The sequence below is a fragment of the Macaca mulatta genome, chromosome 11, assembly GCF_049350105.2.
Source record: "Macaca mulatta isolate MMU2019108-1 chromosome 11, T2T-MMU8v2.0, whole genome shotgun sequence".
Lineage (NCBI taxonomy): Eukaryota > Metazoa > Chordata > Mammalia > Primates > Cercopithecidae > Macaca > Macaca mulatta.
The window spans coordinates 140,093,759-140,114,461 of record NC_133416.1 but is presented as its reverse complement, the minus strand read 5'-3'; the positions used below and the strand labels follow the sequence as shown (position 1 = coordinate 140,114,461).

The window sequence follows — 20,703 nt, the reverse complement described above, 5'->3', positions numbered from 1 at the left end:
TGTGAGCTGTCCACGGTCTAGCAGCCCTTTAGAAATAAAAGCTGTAAGAATCTTCCGGTGACAGTGGCCTCTCCTACACCCCCTCTGTAACTGCTGTTATTGCATAAGCAATACATCCACTTGCCATAGAAAATTTAAAATACTGCTTGACCAAAAAGAATAAAATTCACCAGAAAATTCTACAACTAGGCCGGGCGCGGTGGCTCAAGCCTGTAATCCCAGCACTATGGGAGGCCGAGACGGGCGGATCACGAGGTCAGGAGATCGAGACCATCCTGGCTAACATGGTGAAACCCCGTCTCTATTAAGAAATACAAAAAACTAGCCGGGCGAGGTGGCAGGCACCTGTAGTCCCAGCTACTCGGGAGGCTGAGGCAGGAGAATGGCGTGAACCCGGGAGGCGGAGCTTGCAGTGAGCTGAGATCCGGCCACTGCACTCCAGCCTGGGCGACAGAGCGAGACTCCGTCTCAAAAAAAAAAAAAAAAAAAAAAAAAAAAAATTCTACAACTGAGAAATTGCCATTATTTTGCATATGTATGATTTAATTTGTGTGTGTGTGTGTGTGAGAATATCTGTACTTATTCAGCATAAGAATGGCATTTGGTAACTAAAAACTCCTGGCATTTTATTTTAATTTTTTATTTTTATTTTTTTATTTATTTTTTGAGACGGAGTCTCACTCTGTCTCCCAGGCTGGAGTGCAGTAGCACGATCTCGGCTCACTGCAAGCTCCGCCTCCCAGGTTCACGCCATTCTCCTGCCTCAGTCTCCCGAGTAGCTGGGACTACAGGCGCCCGCCAACACACCTGGCTAATTTTTTATATTTTTAGTAGAGACGGGGTTTCACCATGTTGACCAGGATGGTCTTGATCTCCTGACCTCGTGATCCGTCCGCCTCTGCCTCCCAAAGTGCTGGGATTACAGGCGTGAGCCCCCGCGCCTGGCCTAACTCCTGGCATTTTAAAAAGCATTTGACTTTTTTTTTTTTTTTTTTTTTTTTGTTGTATTTTTTTTTTTTTTTTAGTAGAGACGGGGTTTCACCGTGTCAGCCAGGATGGTCTCGATCTCCTGACCTCGTGATCCGCCCGCCTCGGCCTCCCAAAGTGCTGGGATTACAGGCTTGAGCCACCGCGCCCGGCCGAGCATTTGACTTTTTAAAGCTTACAATCCAGTACAGACTCAAAAATGTGGTTGTTTTCCTAGTTTTAGTCAGTTTCTCTCACAGGCTGGCTCCTTTCCTTCCTTTTATTTGAGGGTTGTTGATTTTTCTGTAGTTTCTAGCACAAGTTTGTATTTTGCTGCAGTTCTCCAAGGCTGAGAAATTTGATTTCTGTAGTGGCAAAAATAGAACATTCTTGTTCCGTGTTAATTAGGAGCTCCACCTTGACCCAGCCTCACAACAAAAAGCTTATGTATGATGAGGCTTCTTTTTTTTTTTTTTTTTTTTTGAGACGGAGTCTTGCTCTGTCGCCCAGGCTGGAGTGCAGTGGCCGGATCTCAGCTCACTACAAGCTCCGCCTCCCGGGTTTACGCCATTCTCCTTCCTCAGCCTCCCGAGTAGCTGGGACTACAGGCGCCCGCCACCTCGCGCGGCTGGTTTTTTGTACTTTTTAGTAGAGACGGGGTTTCACCGGGTTAGCCAGGATGGTCTCGATCTCCTGACCTCGTGATCTGCCCGTCTCGGCCTCCCAAAGTGCTGGGATTACAGGCTTGAGCCACCGCGCCCGGCCGATGAGGCTTCTTGTAAGTGAAACTCAGACACCTGAGAAAGTTAGAAACATGTTCACATGCCTCCTGCTTTTACTTGACCGTGTGCTTGTATGTTTTCCTCTCCTTGCAGACAGTTAGTTAGAAAATGCAGAATAGCATGAAGAAAAAGTAAATTTACCCATAATCCCAGAGGGTGTTCTCTTAGCTGTCCCCTTAGACTTTTAGAAAGACTGCACTCTTCACACATTTTTTGATTGTGAGCTTTATTAAATCTTTAGCACTAAGATACTATTCTGCTTTACTGACTTTAAAACTTACTTTTCTAAAATCATTGTAATGATAAGGAAATATTGCAATCAAATAAGATTTAGACACACTTTTTATTCAATAGGTGATTTGTGAAAGAAGCAAAAATAAATCTGTGGAACTGAAGGAGCGGATCAGAGAGTATTTAAAGGGTAAGATGGGGAGTTGGTGCCTGGATCGTGGGATCCGTGGTGGGAAGGGCCTTGGAGTGTTGGGGGAACAGAGCAGAGCTTTGCTTTTCTGAGCTCCCCGGGCGTGTGCCGGCTCCCCTCGGAAGCCTCTTCTCGGGATCATCCTTTCTTCTGAGCTCTCCCAGCTCACTTGCCCCCTCTTTTCCTATTATCCCTTCTCTGAAGTCTTGTATCTGTTCCTTGAGCTTTCTGTGAGAGAACTTTTTTGAGGTTGTGTGTCGCTGCCTGTTGCCCGTGGCCTCACCCCTGGATCCACAGGTCTCTCCCACAGCAGCTTCATTGTGATGGCTTCTCTTCAGGTAGAGCCTGCAGTTGACAAAGAACAGCTCAGGGAGAGGCAGGGCCCAGAGCTCCTTGGTTGGGTGGCTGGCCTGGCTTTTGTGTGTCTGCCTGTGTTGGGGTGGGAGTCGTCCCTGGGGTCACTCCCTGGGGTCGCCCCGTCACCCTCTGCCTGTGTTGGGGTGGGGGTCATCCATCCCTGGGGTCACTCCCTGGGGTCGCCCCATCACTCTCTGCCTGCGTTCGGGTGGGGGTCGTCCCTGGGGTCACTCCCTGGGGTCACCCCGTCACTCTCTGCCTGTGTTGGGGTGGGGGTCGTCCCTGGGGTCACTCCTTGGGGTCGCCCCGTCACTCTCTGCCTGTGTTGGGGTGGGGGTCGTCCCTGGGGTCGCCCCGTCACTCCTTTGGTTCCGAAGCCGCCGCCCTCCTCCTCCTCCTCCTCCGGCTCCTGCCTTGGCTCTGGGATGTTCCCTCCCCACTCGCCTTTGGGAGAGGCTTTACTTTCTGGACCGCCCTCCTGTAGTCAGCAGCTTCCAGTTGGCCCCTGTGCCTCGCGGTTTGTAGGTGCCAGGCGTGTGAAAATGGCTGGTTTCAGAGATGGCTTTTCCCTGCCATCTTCCTCTGTTTTCGTGAACTTTGGAAGATGACACGTCTAGAAGCGCCTCTTCTTTGCTGTCTTAGCCCGAAGTCTGGAGCTTCTGCTTGCTGGTGAGATTGAAGCAGACGCTGAGGTCCTTTCGCCCTCCTGCCTGTTTTTCTCTGTCTCGGATTCCATTCCTGTCTAAAACTCTGTCTCCATTTAAAGCAGGGTCTGCAAATGACTGCTTTTAAAAATAAAATTGTATTGGCACAAAGCTATGACCACCATTTGTACACTGTCCGGGTTCTTTCCCAGCACACAGTGACTTGTGGCCTACTGAGCCTAATTATTTACTGTCTGACCTTGTATGGAAGTGTACCAACCCCACTCTAAGGTATCAAGAGCCTCTGCTTGTCCCCTGATCTCTTCCCATCCTAAGTGTAATTTGTTAATTATACTTCTTCTGCGTGTGTAGCTGTGCACAGGACATGAATCCTGCATGCTGCTAGCGCTGAGAGTTCCTCCTCAGGGCCATTGAGGCCTCGCTCCAGAGGCCCAGCTGGAACTTTTGGAGGCCCTTGGAACACACGGCTGTGTTGCCAGAACATCCTGAAGAACTGAGAGTCTGCTCTGGATTTTTAAACCACGCTGTCAGAAATGCTTTGCAACCCTGACATTAGGCATTGCTTCACGATGGTACTGAGGAAGTACTTCTGTCCGAGAAGTCCTTGCCTATGTGTGATAGTAAAACACTGTTGCCTCTAAGATCTGCCCCAGCAGCTGTTTGCTGAGGAGAAGGCAGCACTGTGAGATCCATGTTCCTGTGGGCTGAGCTACACAGCACCTCCAGAGTGCCTGCATCTCCTTCCTGGTCCTTCTGAGGCTCGTGCAAAGCCCAGGCATGGTCAGCGTCTGTGGTCATGCTGGGGCCTCGGTCACTAGCTTCACATGCCACAGAGCCTGCTGCAGGGCTGGCTGCGTCCTGCATCCCACCCTTCCCACCACTCAGAGAGACCCACGCTTGTGTGAAGATGAGGGGCTCTAAAGTGTTATGAGGGACAAATAGGATCAGAAAGCCAGGCACAAAACTGTCCAGAGACCATGAGTTCCATCTGTAGATAGAAATTGTTAAAAAGGACTCAAATCAATATGCCAAAAAAGTAAACGTTAGTATTTTATGAGTAAATTATAGGTAAATTCTACCGTATACTTACCATGCACCGTATACTGTATATACTATATGTTTTCTTTTCATGTACCACTAAAAGAGGGAAAAAACTGCCATTACCTGTAAAATGCCAACGTACATATGATGCATTCAAATATAAGATATTAAAATGTAAGATAGAGTATTTGAGTTACCCTAATTTTCAGTATGGAAAATTAGTACTCTTGAGTGGAAATTCTTCAGTACCTTCAGTACTCTTGAATGGAAATTACCGTACTTTTTCTTAATTTCCGTTTTAGGTCCAGGGGTGCACATGCAGGTTTGTAGTATCAGTAACTTGCACATCACCGGGGTGTAGGGGGTGGATTATTTCACCAGGTGATCAGTGTAGGTTCAGTCCTCTCCCTCCTCCTCCCTCCCTCCACCCTCAAGCAGGCCCTGCTGACTGTTGTTCCTTCTTTGCGTCCATGTGTCTCAGCGTTTGGCTTCCTCTCATAAGCGAGAGCTGTGTTTGGTTTTGTTGCCTGTGTCAGTTCCCTTAGGGTCACAGCTCCAGCTCCATCCATGTGGCTTCAGAGGACATGATCTTGTTCTTAATATCCCGTGGTCGATACGTACCACATTTTCTTTATCCAGTCGACTGTTGATGGGCATACAGCACTTTTACAATTAGAAAAAAATTAAAAGCATAAAAACTATGATAAGTGCTGGGCACAGTGGCTCATGCCTGTAATCCCAGCACTTTGGGAGGCCGAGGTGGGCGGATCACGAGGTCAGGAGATGGAGACCATCCTGGCTAACATGGTGAAACCTTGTCTCTACTAAAAATACAAAAAAATTAGCCAGGCGTGGTGGCGGCGCCTGTAGTCCCAACTACTCGGGAGGCTGAGGCAGGAGAATGGCGTGAACCAGGGAGGCGGAGCTTGCAGTGAGCCGAGATCACGCCACTGCACTCCAGCCTGGGCGACAGAGCAAGACTCCGTCTCCAAAAAAAAAAAAAAAAAAAAAAAAACAAAACTATAATAAGCCTTTAACATAAGAAATTCCCAGGCGTTCCTGAGCAGCGTGACTGACTGTAAAGGAAGCCTCTTGAGTCTAGGTCTCCAGGGTCTGTGTTTGAAAGCAGGACGAGGTGGTGTGTGGCCTCCATGCAACCTACAGAACCTCATGACACTATCCTGTGTGACTTTATTGCACTGTCCCATGGGACCTGAGGACATTACTTTTCCTTGTGCTTTCCATACTTCACATCCAAGTGCCGTGTGATGCCAGATCTGTTGAGAGATGCGTATTCAGTGATGCAAACTGTAAACTAGAACAGAGGCAGGACTGAGAAGCGAGGAGGCCGGGCATGGCGGCCCACACCTGTGATAAAATACCACAGAGGCAGAATTGAGAAGCAAGGAGGCCGGGCACGGCGGCCCACACCTGTAATCCCAGAACTTTTGGAGGTGGAGGTGGGATGATCGCTTGCATCCAGGCATTCGAGACCAGCCTGGGCAACAGAGCAAGACCCCATCTCTACAAAAAGTAAAAGATTAGCCAGGTGTGGTGGCGCCTGTTGTCCCAGCCACTCAAGAGTATGAGGTGGGAGGATCACTTGAGCCTGGGAGTTGGAGGCTGCGTAAGCCATGATCATACCACAGCACTCCTGCCTGGGTGACGGAGTGAGACTGTCTGAAACTAAGAGGGGAAAAGAGAGAAGGAATAAAATAAAACTTTTTTTTTTGTTTTTTGAAACAGATTCTCACTCTGTCGCTCAGGCTGGTGTGTAGTGGCGTGATCTCGGCTCACTGCAACTTCCACCTCCTGAGTTCAAGTGATTCTCTTGTCTCAGCCTCCTGAGTAGGCGTGTGCCACCACACCCAGCTAATTTTTGTATTTTTAGTAGAGATGGGGTTTCATCATGTTGGCCAGGCTGGTCTTGAACTCCTGACCTCAAGTGATCCGTGCACCTCAGCCTCCCAAAGTGGTGGGATTACAGGCGTGAACCACCGCACCTGGCTGGAATGAAATATAACTTATTTTTAAAATGTATTAAGCGCCTATTGTGTGCTAATCTTATTCACTCAGGTCTGACCCCTCAGTCCTTTAACTACCTGGGGCTTCCTTTTCTTTTCTTTCTTGTAGCAGTGGAGGAAAGTGAGGCTGGTTAAGTGAAGTGAGCTCTGAGACCTCGTGTGACTTTGTTTCCATTGCATCCATTTGCATTAAGTGAAGGGAGCTCTGGCGCAAACCAGCCTCTGCCCTGTCCATTGGATCCATTTGCAGAGGCCTTGGCAAGGGCTTGTGTGACCCCCGTGCTGATCACCAGACCTGACCTGCGGAGGGGGCAGAAGCCTGCAGCCAGTGTTTGTTTCTTCCCTCAGGTCACTACTACGTGCCTCTCCTGAGAGCAGAAGACACTTCTTCTCCAGTCATTGGGGAGCTGTGGTCCCCAGACCAGACGGCTGAGGCCTCTCACGTCAGCCGCCATGGAGGCAGCCCCCGAGACCCAGTGCTGACCCTGAGAGCCTTCGCGGGGCCCCTGAGTCCAGCCAAGGTGAGCTGCTCTCGAAGCTTCTGGAAGCGGTGCCTGGCTGTCCCTATGCTGCAGTTCTGAGTGTTCCAGCCTTGGCCTGTGCGTAGTCTCAGGGGCCACGTCCTGTGGAGCCCAGGGCTGTCCTCATCTCAAACCGTCCACCAGTGAGTGGTGGTGAGAACACCGGCCAGAGAAATGTGTGTTCTTGGCTCTGTGGCTTGCTCACCAGGGCCGGTGTGCTGGGAGCCACACGTCTCAACAAAGCAGATATTCCCTGGGCCAGCCGCGTCCTGTGCACGCGTCGCCCTGTTCTTTCTGTGTCGACGGCCCATCTCAGGGCACCTTGCTGGTGTAGCGAGGCTGCCCGTTGTGACTAGGAAAGCTCCATCTGCACGTCCACCTGACCACATTTCCCCATGGCTGCAGCCCCCACTGGCTTCCTCTCAGACGAAATGCTCCAGGCCAGTCCCTCTCCTGGAAGCCTCAGCCCCCGGGTTCATCCCCGATGTTCGGAGAAATCCTTGATGATGGTGTTGGTGGGCCAAAGGTTGTACACGTTTTTTTATTTATAATTGACAATTCAATTCTTTCTCCTATTGAAATATTTCACATACTGACTTGTACATATAATCCTGTCCTGAAAACTTTCTAAATAAGTTATGATGAAAATGGCTCCAGGCCGGGCGCGGTGGCTCACGCCTGGTAATCCCAGCACTTTGGGAGGCTGAGGTGGGCAGACCACGAGGTCAGGAGATGGAGACCATCCTGGCTAACACGGTGAAACCCCGTCTCTACTAAAAAAATACAAAACGTTAGCCAGGCATGGTGGTGGGCGCCTGTGGTCCCAGCTACTCAGGAGGCTGAGGCAGGAGAATGGTGGGAACCCGGGAGGCGGAGCTTGCAGCGAGCCGAGATCACAGACTCTGTCTCAAAAGAAAAAAAAAATGGCTCCAAAATTAGGTGGTATCAGGTAGGATTAGGTCAGATCCATAAAGCATAAAGCCCTAGGAAGAGTGACTAAGAAAGATCAACGCTGGTTTCTTCTCCTGCGATGGGAGCAGTGTTAGATGTGTGTCGGTGTGGCAGCTCCAAGCCGTCTGCTGTCCTCAGGGTGAGGCCTCACGCTCGGGCCCTCCTGGTTCTGAACCTCACAGCCCAGACTGGGCTGCAAGAAAGGAGATCGCCTCCCCTCCCCCAGGTCAGAGTGCAGCCATGCGGCCACTCAGCCATGCCACAGGTGGGCATGTGGCCCAGGGATCTGCTAGTGAAGGGGAGAGAAGGAGGGGCGTCAGGAGACAGGCAGCTGCTGCGATTTCCCCAGATGAGGGGCGTGGTGCCTGGCACGGCTCAATACATTTTTTTTTCTTCATAGGCAGAAGATTTTCGCAAACTCTGGAAAACTCCACCTCGAGAGAAAGCAGGCTTCCTTCACCACGTCAAGAAATCAGACCCAGAAAGAGGCTTTGAGAGAGTGGGAAGGTACTGAAAGGCTGAGCCGTGGCACTGTGGAGCACGCAGTTGGTCGTGTTTTCATTAATGACGGAAAATCAAATCACAGCTTCTAAGTACCAATTGCCAGGAAGCCTTTACTGGGAGACTTGGTTCTTTTCATGAAGGTCTAATTCCTTGTGGATGTTGGACACGCTGCAGTTGTTGTTGCAGAATTCTAGCTTAAGCCAGTTCCATCCCACACCTGGGGGATGTCTGCAGTGCCTTCTTTCCTTTTCTAGTTGGAGTTCTTTATTGATTCTGGGACATGTTTCTAAGGAGCCTTAATATTTTATAGAAGGTACCGCATAATGGTATGGATTCCTTGGGGAAAAGAAGTGCACAGCCACAAAGCTAAGTTGTGTTGTAATCAAATAAAGCTTCGTGGTATTGTTTAGAATATTTTTGCAAAATACGTGCCCGTTGTCAGGTGTACAAGTGGAACCCAGAAGGACCTCCAGGCTTTCGTGTGCCGTGACTAGAACCACGGGCAAGTTCACAGGGCTGTTCCGTGGTCATGAACACGTCCGTCTGTGGGAGCTGAACTGTGTGACCTGGGTTGCTGGCGTGAGGATCTGTCGGGCTGAGGCCTCCTTCCTTCCCGCGGCCGGTTCACAGCTCATGAGAGCTCTGCCGGGTCCTGCTTACCCTGTGAGGAGGAGTGCGGTTTCAGAAAATGCGAAGTGTGAGGAGGAGTGCGGTTTCAGAAAATGCGAAGTGTGATTTTAGCCGCCAGTTAAGGATAAAGTAAAATTATAGCCATGATTGCAGACATTGCTCTGGTACTTGAAGCTTTAGTGGCTTTTTTCTGTGTAGTTCTGAGTATTTTTTCTGTTGTCGTAACTGGTTAATTGTGTTTTATTTCTTACAGAGAGCTAGCTCATGAGCTGGGGTATCCCTGGGTTGAATACTGGGAATTTCTGGGCTGTTTTGTTGATCTGTCTTCCCAGGAAGGCCTGCAAAGACTAGAAGAATATCTCACACAGCAGGAAATAGGCAAAAAGGCTCAACAAGAAACAGGAGAAAGGGAAGCCTCCTGCCGAGATAAAGCCACCATGTCTGGTAAGCTCCTGCAGACGTGGCCGTGGCAGCTGGGATGGGCCCCCCGTGGCCGGGGTCTAAACACGTGCAGACGTGGCCGTGGCAGCTGGGACGGGCCCCCCGTGGCCGGGGTCTAAACACGTGCAGACGTGGCCGTGGCAGCTGGGACGGGCCCCCCGTGGCCGGGGTCTAAACACGTGCAGACGTGGCCGTGGCAGCTGGGACGGGCCCCCCGTGGCCGGGGTCTAAACACGTGCAGACGTGGCCGTGGCAGCTGGGACGGGTCCCCCTGTGGCCGGGGTCTAAACACGTGCAGACGTGGCCGTGGCAGCTGGGACGGGTCCCCCTGTGGCCGGGGTCTAAACACGTGCAGACGTGGCCGTGGCAGCTGGGATGGGTCCCCCTGTGGCCGGGGTCTAAGCACGTGCAGACGTGGCCGTGGCAGCTGGGACGGGCCCCCCGTGGCCGGGGTCTGACAGGATACACACATCTGTTTCTCATTTCTGTCGGTGTTTTTAATATAGAGGTCTGTCTGGTACTTTCATTTAGGTTAATGTTTTTTGAGACGGAATCTTGCTTTGTCACTGAGGCTGGAGTGCAGTGGCACAATCTTGGCTTACTGCAAGCTCCACCTCCTGGGTTCAAGCGATTCTTCTGCTTCAGCCTCCTGAGTAGCTGGGACTATAGGCGCCTGCCACCACACCCGGCTAATTTTTGTATTTTGTTTTAGTAGAGACAGGGTTTCACCATATTGACCAGGCTGGTCTTGAACTCCTGACCTCGGCCTCCCAGAGTGCTGGGAAGGTTAATGTTAAATGGGGTGTGTGTTGGGGAGGATATTTGAAAAATAATGACATCGCTTTCAGCAGTATTGCTATTTCTGCTTGTTTTTTCATTACCCAAAATCTAATATGTTTCATTCTGTGCCATTTTTTCAAAACTCATAATAGCTGAACTCCACTGGCTGAGACTATGATATTTTAGATTTAGCATATTTTCAGGAAAAAGACAAAGAGGAGTGCACACCAGAATACCGGTGCATATCAGACACCGGGATGCAAAGCGCTTCACGCGGTGCATATCAGACACCGGGACGCAAAGCGCTTCACGCAGTGCATTTCAGACACCGGGATGCAAAGCGCTTCACGCGGTGCATTTCAGACACCGGGACGCAAAGCGCTTCACGCGGTGCATTTCAGACACCGGGACGCTAAGCGCTTCACGCGGTGCGTTTCAGACACCGGGACGCTAAGCGCTTCACGCGGTGCATTTCAGACACCGGGACGCTAAGCGCTTCACGCGGTGCATATCAGACACCGGGACGCACGTGGTGAATTTCAGACACCGGGACGCTAAGCGCTTCACGTGGTGCATTTCAGACACCGGGACGCTAAGCGCTTCATGCGGTGCATTTCAGACACCGGGACGCTAAGCGCTTCACGCGGTGCATTTCAGACACTGGGATGCAAAGTGCTTCCAAAGCACGGATGCAGTGAATGGAAAGATCATGCTGGAAGAGGTTAATCTACACAAAATCATTTTTTTTTTTTTTTTTTTTTTTGTTTTTTGAGACGGAGTCTCACTCTGTCGCCCAGGCTGGAGTGCAGTGGCGCGATCTCGGCTCACTGCAAGCTCCGCCTCCTGGGTTTACGCCATTCTCCTGCCTCAGCCTCCTGAGTAGCTGGGACTACAGGCGCCCGCCACCGCGCCCAGCTAATTTTTTGTATTTTTAGTAGAGACGGGGTTTCACCGTGGTCTCGATCTCCTGACCTTGTGATCCGCCCGCCTCGGCCTCCCAAAGTGCTGGGATTACAGGCGTGAGCCACCGCGCCCAGCCTATCTACACAAAATCTAAAAGTGATTCATAAAAACATCAATGATGGCCAGGTGCGGCGGCTCACGCCTGTAATCCCAGCACTTTGGGAGGCCGAGGTGGGTGGATTCCTGAAGCCCAGGAGTTCGAAAGCAGCCTGAGCAACATAGTGAGACTCCGTCTCTATTTTTTAAAAAAACAAATTTACTAATAGAGATTTGAACCTGCTAAAAAAGCAGATACACAGTTTAAACTGTGTGAGAGTGTGAGTGTGCATGTCAAAGAGAGTGTGTGTGAGAGAGTGTGAGAGTGTGTGTGTGTGTGAGAGTGTGTGTGTGAGCGTGTGTGAGAGTGTGAGAGTGTGTGAGAGTGTGTGTGTGTGTGAGTGTGTGTGTGTGTGAGTGTGTGTGTGAGAGTGTGAGTGTGTGTGTGTGTGTGAGTGTGAATGTGTAAGGTCAGAATAGAGCCATTAGCCCACAAGACACTTCATTTATAAAACAAACTCCCTGGAATGATAGAAAATGAAAATGACTGACATACATTAAACTAAGAAGCAATGAATCTTGGAAAGTCACCTGTGACTCTCAACCATAGAACTAGAGAGAAGTCAGTGCAGTGGTTATACGGGAAGCACTGAAATCTGACCTTGCTGTGCTGTAGCTGACGGTGGCACAGAACTCCCTTCTATGAAGTGGCCTCACTTCCTGTGTTGTCTTGTGACTATGTACATTTTAATTAATAACTATTACATAAAGTTGACTCATTTCCTAAGGAGCACGAGCCACAGTTCAAGTGTTCTGGACCCCCTTGTGGCCAGGGTCGTCATCGTGAACACCAAATGGGACATTTCTGTTGCCTGTCGGACAGGGCTGCGCCCAGGAGCTCTTCCATGTTGTCTTCACAGCTAAAGCGCAGCAGTGCTGCTTCATGGAGTTGTTCTGCACAATCTTCTGGGATCCTGTGGGGCTCTGTGACACTCGGAGCCCCTGGGGTTGCAGTAGATCAGAGCTGGAGTGAGGGCTGGAGGGCAGCTGGGGGTGCAGGGCGGTCATCTCACCCATCACCTGGGCGGCCCTTGGCCTTTCATTTCCCTTCCTTTGAAAGAAAAGAAGTCAGCCTGGCAGCTTTTTTTTTCCTCCTTCCCTGAAGTAGGGTCTCACTCTGTGGCACAGGCTGGGGCATCACAGCCCACTGCAGCCTCCACCTCCTGGGCTCAAGTGATCCTCCCACTCGAGCCTCCCAAATAGCTGAGACTACAGGTGAGTGCCACCATGGCAGCTAATTTTTCTATAGAGAACGGGGTTTCGCTATGTTGCCCAGGCAGTCTTGAACTCCTGGGGTCCGGCGACCCCCCTGCCGTGGCCTCCCAGAATGCCGGGATTGCAGGTGTGAGCTTCCGCGCCTGGCCCAGCAGCCTGATTGCATCTGCAGGGTCCTGTTTGCCCTTTCCCGGGGAGTCGTGTGGGTGGTTTTCCATTGTGAAATCTGATGAGTAGGATTTGAATGTAAGAGTTGTGGTTGCTGGGGTCATGGCGGTTGGTCACGGACGGAGCGGAGCAGCTCCATGGCTTCCTGTCATTCCTGTCACTGAAGTGCTCCTTGTCCTCCTCACAGGCAGCAACTCCATTTCTGTGAGGGCGTTTCTAGATGAAGATGACATGAGCTTGGAAGAAATAAAAAATCGGCAAAATGCAGCTCGAAATAACAGCCCGCCCACAGTTGGTGCTTTTGGATACGCGAGGTGCAGCATCTTCCCCTTGGAGCAGGAGGCAGACCTCATAGAAGCCGCCGAGCCAGGCGGTCCACACAGCAGCAGAAATGGGCTCTGCCATCCTCTGAGTCACAGCAGGACCCTGGTGGGCAAGAGACCAAAGGCGCCCCGTGGGGAGGAAGCCCATCTGCCACCTGTCTCGGATTTGACTGTTGAGTTTGATAAACTGAATTTGCAAAATGTAGGAAGTAGCGTTTCTAAGACACCAGATGAAAATACGAAAACTAAAGATAAGATCCTGACTTCAAGAATCGATGCCGTAGAAAGAGACTTGTTAGAGCCGCCTCCTCCCGCAGACCAACTGGGGACCGGCCGCAGGAGGACGGAAAGCGAAATGTCAGCCAGGATCGCTAAAATGTCCTTGAGTCCCAGCAGCCCCGGGCACGAGGGTCAGCTGGAGGTCACGAGGGAACCGGCCAGGCGGCTTTTCCTTTTTGGGTAGGCTTGTGTTGCCCTGTGCACGCCTGCGGTGCTGTTTCCGAACCTGCTCCTTTCCCACTCACGCTTGCTTGCTTTCTGTTTTTGAGATGGAGTCTCGCTGTGTCGCCCAGGCTGGAGTGCAGTGGCGTGATATCGGTTCACTGTAACCTCCACCTCCTGGGTTCAAGTGATTCTCTTGCCTCAGCCTCCCGAGTAGCTGGGACTACAGGTGCCTGCCACCGCGCCTGGCTGATTTTTCTTTTTTTTATTTTATTTTATTTTATTTTATTTATTTTTTTTGAGACGGAGTCTCACGCTGTTGCCCAGGCTGGAGTGCAGTGGCGCGATCTCGGATCACTGCAAGCTCCACCTCCTGGGTTCACGCCATTCTCCTGGCTCAGCCTCCCGAGTAGCTGGGACTACAGGCGCCGCCACCTCGCCCGGCTAATTTTTTGTATTTTTAGTAGAGACGGGGTTTCACCGTGATCTCGATCTCCTAACCTTGTGATCCACCCACCTCAGCCTCCCAAAGTGCTGGGATTACAGGCGTGAGCCACCGCGCCTGGCTTTTTTTTTTTTTTTTTTTTTTGAGACAGAGTCTCGCTCTGTCGCCCAGGCTGGAGTGCAGTGGCCGCATCTCGGCTCACTGCAAGCTCCGCCTCCCGGGTTTACGCCATTCTTCTGCCTCAGCCTTCTGAGTAGCTGGGACTACAGGCGCCCGCCACTTCGCCTGGCTAGTTTTTTGTATTTTTTTAGTAGAGACGGGGTTTCACTGTGTTAGCCAGGATGGTCTCGATCTCCTGACCTCGTGATCCGCCCGTCTCGGCCTCCCAAAGTGCTGGGATTACAGGCTTGAGCCACCACGCCCGGCCTGATTTTTCTATTTTTAGTAGAGACGGTTTCGCCATGTTGGCCAGGCTGGTCTCGAACTCCTGACCCCGCGATCCACCTGCCTTGGCCTTCCAAAGTGCTGGGATTACAGGCGGGAGCCACCGCGCCGACCCCCACACAAGCTTTCGTGTGGACTCGCCATGTGCTTTCAGTTCCCGTCTCTGAGTCTAGCTTCTAGACGTTCTTTCTGGGTCTTCTTCTGGTTGGACTGTGGGTGATCCTCGTGTTTGCTGTTATTTGCTAGGGATGTGCCTGCCACTGGTGTGAATGATCTCTTCTAAGAATTAAATTCTTTTAGGAAGAAAAGCCATCTTGGGGTCAGTCTCAGTCTAACAGGATAAATGTCCCTAACCTTCTGGTACTGAGCACTGAGGGTGCAAATATGCAAAACTGCATTTTAACAGTGGGTGGAGGCCGGGCGCGGTGGCTGAAGCCTGTAATCCCAGCACTTTAGGAGGCCGTGGTGGGTGGATCATGAGGTCAGGAGTTCAAGACAAGCCTGGCCAAGATGGCCAAACTCTATCTCTACTAAAAATACAAAAAATTAGCCGGGGGTGGTGGCGGGCGCCTGTAGTCCCAATTACTTGGGAGGCTGAGGCAGAGAATAGTGTAAACCTGGGAGGCGGAGCTTGCAGTGAGCCGAGATGGCGCCACTGCACTCCAGCCTGGGCAACAGAGCGAGACTCCGTCTCAAAATAAAAAAAAAAAAAGTAGTGCTATTTTAGAGGTCTTCATGTTTTTACCAAAGATGTTTTTGCTTCTTGTATTGTGGTTTCTAGAGAGGAGCCGTCAAAACTCGATCAGGATGTTTTGGCTGCTCTTGAGTGTGCAGATGTCGACCCCCATCAGTTCCCAGCCGTGCACAGATGGAAGACTGCTGTCCTGTGCTACTCACCCTCGGACAGACAGAGGTACATGGGCCCCAGACAGCCTGTTATCCGCAGGGCAGCTGTTGGAAGCTGGCTTCTGCAGGGTCCAGTTCCAGTTCATGCGGAAGTATCAGTGGCTCTTCCTAACGCCGGCAGGCCCGTCAGCCAGGCTGTGGGTTTGGGTGTTGTGGCTCTGCATACAGGACAGATCTCCAGTTGGGTGGAAAAGCCGAACGGGTCAGCTGCTGACAAGCTGAGGGCTAGAGGGGTGGAAGCAGCAGGGTTTCTACTCAGATCACACAGGATTCTCCTGGAAACCCCCATGAGCTTGACTCTCCCAGTTGGTGCCAGGGTTTAGCAGTGCCTCTTCTCCGCCCGGGCGCATGTGCCCGTGGTGCCAGGGTTCAGCAGTGCCTCTCTGCCCGGGTGCGTGTGCCCACGGTGGCAGGGTTCAGCAGTGCCTCTCCTCAACCTGAGCGTGTGTGCTCACGGTGCCAGGGTTCAGCAGTGCCTCTCTGCCCGGGCACGTGTGCCCGCGGTGCCAGGGTTCAGCAGTGCCTCTCCTCCTCCTCTTCGCCCAGGCCCATGGGCCCGCGGTGCCAGGGTTCAGCAGTGCCTCTCCTCTGCCCGGGCGTGTGTGCCCACGGTGCCAGGGTTCAGCAGTGCCTCTCCTCTGCCCGGGCATGTGTGCCCACGGTGCCACGGTTCAGCAGTGCCTCTCCTCTGCCCGGGTGCGTGTGCCCTTGGTGCCAGGGTTCAGCAGTGCCTCTCCTCTGCCTGGGCGTGTGTGCCCACGGTGCCAGGGTTCAGCAGTGCCTCTCCTCTGCCCGGGCATGTGTGCCCACGGTGCCAGGGTTCAGCAGTGCCTCTCCTTTGCCCGGGCGTGTGTGCCCACGGTGCCACGGTTCAGCAGTGCCTCTCCTCTGCCCGGGTGCGTGTGCCCTTGGTGCCAGGGTTCAGCAGTGCCTCTCCTCCCCCGAGCATGTGTGCCCACGGTGCCAGGGTTCAGCAGTGCCTCTCCTCTGCCCGGGCGTGTGCCCACGGTGCCAGGGTTCAGCAGTGCCTCTCCTCCCCCTGAGCGTGTGTGCCCACGGTGCCAGGGTTCAGCAGTGCCTCTCTGCCCGGGCATGTGTGCCCACGGTGCCAGGGTTCAGCAGTGCCTCTCTGCCCGGGTGTGTGTGCCCACAGTGCCAGGGTTCAGCAGTGCCTCTCTGCCCGGGCATGTGTGCCCACGGTGCCAGGGTTCAGCAGTGCCTCTCTGCCCGGGTGTGTGTGCCCACAGTGCCAGGGTTCAGCAGTGCCTCTCTGCCCGGGCGCGTGTGCGTGAGTCCTGGGCCATTATTTTCCCACTCTCTCGCTGTTCATCTCCCGGCCTGCCCGTCTGCTAACAGTTCTTTCTTGCTTTCCGCAGTTGGCCCAGTCCCGCGGTGAAAGGAAAGTTCAAGTCTCGGCTGCCAGATCTCAGTGGCCCTCACAGCTACAGTCCGGGGAGAAACAGTGCAGCTGGGAGCAACCCCGGAAAGCCGGGCCCGGGCAGTCCTGGGCGCTACAGCCCCGCGCACGGGAACCAGCTCCGCAGGATGGCGCGCCTGGCTGAGCTTGCCGCCCTGTAGGCTTAGCACTGGGCTCTCCGTTGGTTCTTCAGTTTTAAAGAAGGAAAGATCATATGTTTGTTGCTAAACTGTCACAAAGGAATATATTCTGATTAAATTATTATTAATCCTCACTTTGAGGGTGTGAGAATTTTAGAAGATTTAAATGTTTTATATAAAACTTAGATTTCTGATATTTTGGAAGTTAGAAGTTAATGAAAGCAAACTCAGATACCAATTTTCTGGAAAATGTCCATGTGGTAGTGGTGGACTTTTTAGGTGGCAATTTCTAGGTCTGAAATGTAGCAGAGGAAAGGGTGCTGAGGCAGTTGCAGGCAGGCAGCCAGGTACTAACCACAGCATCCAACAAACGCTGTGGACAAGGAAGGACTTGGCGGAGGCGTGAGCACTGATGTCCCCGCGCTGCCTGCGCTCACCAAGATGAATTGTTTGCCGCCTTGTCTTTTCCTGGGCTGGGGCAGGGGGTGGCATGATGCTGGCAGAGTCCCTGTTAGTTCGCTCGTGGGTCTCATGGTTCAGACAGAGTGAGGTGGACGGCTGGGATCAGGGAGCCCGGAGTGCGCCTCAGACTCGCAGCAACTGTTGTAATTTGGGTTGTTCGGAATATTTAAGTTACTGATCGGAAGATAAAAGTAGCTTTTCTCTGTGGGAAGTCTTGCAGCCCGTAGGAGCGGTGTCAGGAGCCACGCAGAGCTCAGCAGCAGTGGAGCCCAGGTGTTCCCTGTTTCCTCAGCATGCGAGCCTTCACTGCCTGCTTTGTTCAGGTGCCAGTGGAGCAGTAATACAAGCTGTAATTGTTCTGTGTTGAAGTTTATTCTGAGGCTTTTTTGAGCATAAATGATTATACGATAAAGTTACCCTTTATTTTGGAACTCATTTCAGTGGGGATCTCCTTTATAAAGAGTGTTGCGTTCAGAGGTTTAAGTCCCATTTGGGTTCCTTGCCGTGTTGATTGTAGCCTTCACCTTGGCTTGAATGAAGGTCTGTGGTCAGAATGTGTGAGGAGCTGCCTAGGTGCTCAGGAGGTACTAACTGGAGGTCGGTTTCTTCCTGGGTGTTACGGGCACCTGCTCACACAGTTGTTACTCTGTGAACATTTCCAGTGTTTCATCCAAAATGAAAACCCACCAATGCTTTTGCTAACTTCAGTGCCTTTTATAAAAATCATTTTTAAATTTCCTGAACTTGCTTTTTGAGAATATAGTGATAGTAAGTAGATACAAGATTGTTTTTGTTTGTAAAAATTCTGAATTGAAACTTTGTTTAAAAAAAAAAAAGGCTTATTTCTTTCATATGATGGTATCGGTGAGGAATATTGGAATCAAGATTTAAATGTTAAAATCTGATTTTGTTACACAGGGTGTCTTCGTTTGTTTTGTAGCAGACAAGACCTAGACACCAGACAGACAACACGTGCTCTTCTAAGCAGCAGCATTTCAAAAGGCATCTTGGTTCTCAAAAGAAATCAGAATATGGATATTCATAGTGATGATCTGTTTTCTCTAAAATCTTACCGTATTGTCTGTATATGGTTGTAAATTCAAATAGAAAGTAAAAGATTTTGGCCCTGATTTTGTATATAGGCCACTGCTCCTGATTTCCCAGGTCTTAGGCCGCCTTTGACTGTTTCTCCGTTTGTTTGTGGGAGGCGATTCCAGACCCAACGAAGGCATTCTCGTGTCCCCCAGGGGGCTTTATGTCCTTCACAAAACACTTAATGAAATGCGTTACTTCAGAACCACGTGGTAATAATTCTAAGCTTCTGGAAAGATCCCTCACCTGTGCCCGGGCACACGGCACTATTTTGGTGGCACGGCTGTCAGCCTGGGCGCCCTCAGATTTGCTTGCTGGTTTTAGGCCCCTTTCTGGACTAAGTTGCGAAAGACTTTCTGGCGTCCGTTAAAGGAGCACAGATTTTCTTGTTGCTCTTGGCAGTGGGAACCTTGGTGACATTAACAGTTGCTGTGGTGGCTTTGGTTGGAAAGTGCCCTGCTTCAGCGTGGTGGCAGCTGTGAGGAAGGCGCCCGGGGAGTCTGCTGCTCGTTTCTGGGGTAAAAGCAGCCATGGTGCTGCATACCAGCCGTGGGCGTGCCAGCGGCGCCATGGCAGGGACCACAGCTGGGTCCTCCAGAGTTGTCTGGATATTTCCAGAAACCTGCAGAGCTTTTCCAGGAAGGGCTGATGGCAGAACCCTGGTTGGGGCCTGGCTGTGCATGCAGGGCGCAGGCGTCTGCTTGTCGTGGTTGGAAACCCTGTGACTGCTCCAGCTGCAGATTGCCCTGCCAATGCTCCTTCCTTAGCTGTCTCAAGAAAAGGCTTTGGGATAAACGTTGGCATGACGGTCCCTGGCAGCTGGCTGCCATTTGGTGGCATGCCATTCCCACCAGTCTCACTTAGGCTTCTTGTGTGCAGTTTTCACTTTGACCAGAGTGAGGGTGTCGTTACTAACATTTGAGAAGTCTTCAGTCTGTCTTCAGCCTGTCCCCAACCGGGGGACAGTATCCATCATTGACGTCACTAGGCCCCTGTAACTGGCCCAGTCCAAAGCACCCAGCCTTCCCCTCACACGGCTCCCTCCGTGCGGGCGTTCACAACATGCACACTCGTGCGCTGAAGATCCCTGGGGTCTTCAGATCCCCCACTCCCCAGTCTCCTGCCTGCCCCTCCCTGCCTCTCCCCAGCCATGCCTGCCCTGAGTCCAGCATTCAGAAATTAGACCCCCACCAGCAACCAGCCAAACCGGGAGCCGTCCTCACTTTGCTAATCTACGTCTGTCCCAAATGCAGAAGTCTGGAAAAGGCCAAGTAAGAACCACTTAAACAGCAGGTATTCTAGAAGGGAAACGTCTACCAGGCACAGTGGCTCATGCGCTTTGGGAGGCCGAGGTGGGCGGATCACTGAGGCCAGGGAGCTCCAGACCGGTCTAGCCAGCAGAGTGAAACTCATCTCTACTAAAAATGCAAAAATGAGCCAGGTGCAGTGATGCACGCCTGTAGAACAAGCCACTTGGGAGGCTGAGACATGAGAATCGCTTGAGCCTGGAAAGCAGAGGTTGTAGTGAGCCAAGATCATGGCACTGCACTCCAGCCTGGGTGACAGAGCAAGACTATGTCTCAAAAAAAAAAGTTTGCTGGGAATTTACTCTAGAAAAAGAAACTAAAAGTTATTTAAAGTTTCATATTCAAGAAAGTTGGGTAATCATCTATGGCCATACTACACTGAACACATCCAGAGTCTCTGATCTTGGCAGATAAGCAGGGCCTGGTTAGGACTTGGATTGGAGGCTGCCTGGGAATACCAAGGGCTGTAGACTTGAAAAACAAGAATACAGGTTATCATTGCCGTGTGCTCTTAAAGAATGAGTCACACTGAGTTTGTGGCTTAACTTTTCAAAATCCTTGACTTCAAATCTGACTTAAGCAGCAGCATCAGGTTTTCTTTCCTTTTGGTTTTTTTTTTTTTTTTTTTTTTTTGCATAAGCATTTCGAAGACTTCTGGGTCACTGGTTTCTTGTGATGCACTGAAAACTGCTCACGGTCCCCCTTCCGCTTCCCCCTTTAGACCTGGGAGTCTGTCCAGATCTTCACGTGGGTGGGACTCAGGTCTGTGACGTGAGTGACGGGAGTAGCCGCGGGCTGGGTGGGGGTCAGGGCCAGCTGATGTGTGGTCATTCCACGTTGCGATGAGCTTCTCCGCCCAGCAACCCTGTGCCTGCTCTGAGCACCGCCTTGGTGCCAGGCGTGCTGGCCCCGCTCCCACCTCCAAGCTTTCCCACTTTACAGAGGAGCCAGGGCCCCAAGCAAAACAAAGGCTTAGCCCTGCAGTGCCGCCCATCCCCAGAGGCCCCGCCTAGGACTGTGGCGTGGGCGCCTGTGCAGCTGACTGAGAGCATCCCGGACTCCTTCCGCGAGAGCCTTGCTCCTGTCTGAGGTCAAGCGTGAGCGTGCCTGGTATTTGTTTTTGAAGTCGGCGCAGCCCTGGCTTATCAAACTGTTTCTAGACAATGGCGTTTGGTTGCTGTGGCTGTTGTCTCCACAGCCA

At 51.8% G+C, this 20,703-nt stretch overlaps 1 protein-coding gene across 1 annotated transcript in view; it reads left to right on the top strand.

The window, feature by feature from the left end:
* The window catches only part of ANKLE2 (ankyrin repeat and LEM domain containing 2), a 40,544-nt gene extending 23,769 nt beyond the window's left edge, over positions 1-16,775 (top strand). The window contains exons 7-13 of the mRNA XM_028830239.2: positions 2,103-2,169; positions 6,605-6,777; positions 8,129-8,235; positions 9,116-9,306; positions 12,713-13,307; positions 14,960-15,091; positions 16,461-16,775. Coding sequence (XP_028686072.2) covers positions 2,103-2,169; positions 6,605-6,777; positions 8,129-8,235; positions 9,116-9,306; positions 12,713-13,307; positions 14,960-15,091; positions 16,461-16,662 — 1,467 coding nt within the window. The 3' untranslated portion in view covers positions 16,663-16,775. The remainder of the gene's footprint in view (positions 1-2,102; positions 2,170-6,604; positions 6,778-8,128; positions 8,236-9,115; positions 9,307-12,712; positions 13,308-14,959; positions 15,092-16,460) is intronic.
* The last annotated feature ends 3,928 nt before the right edge of the window (positions 16,776-20,703 follow it).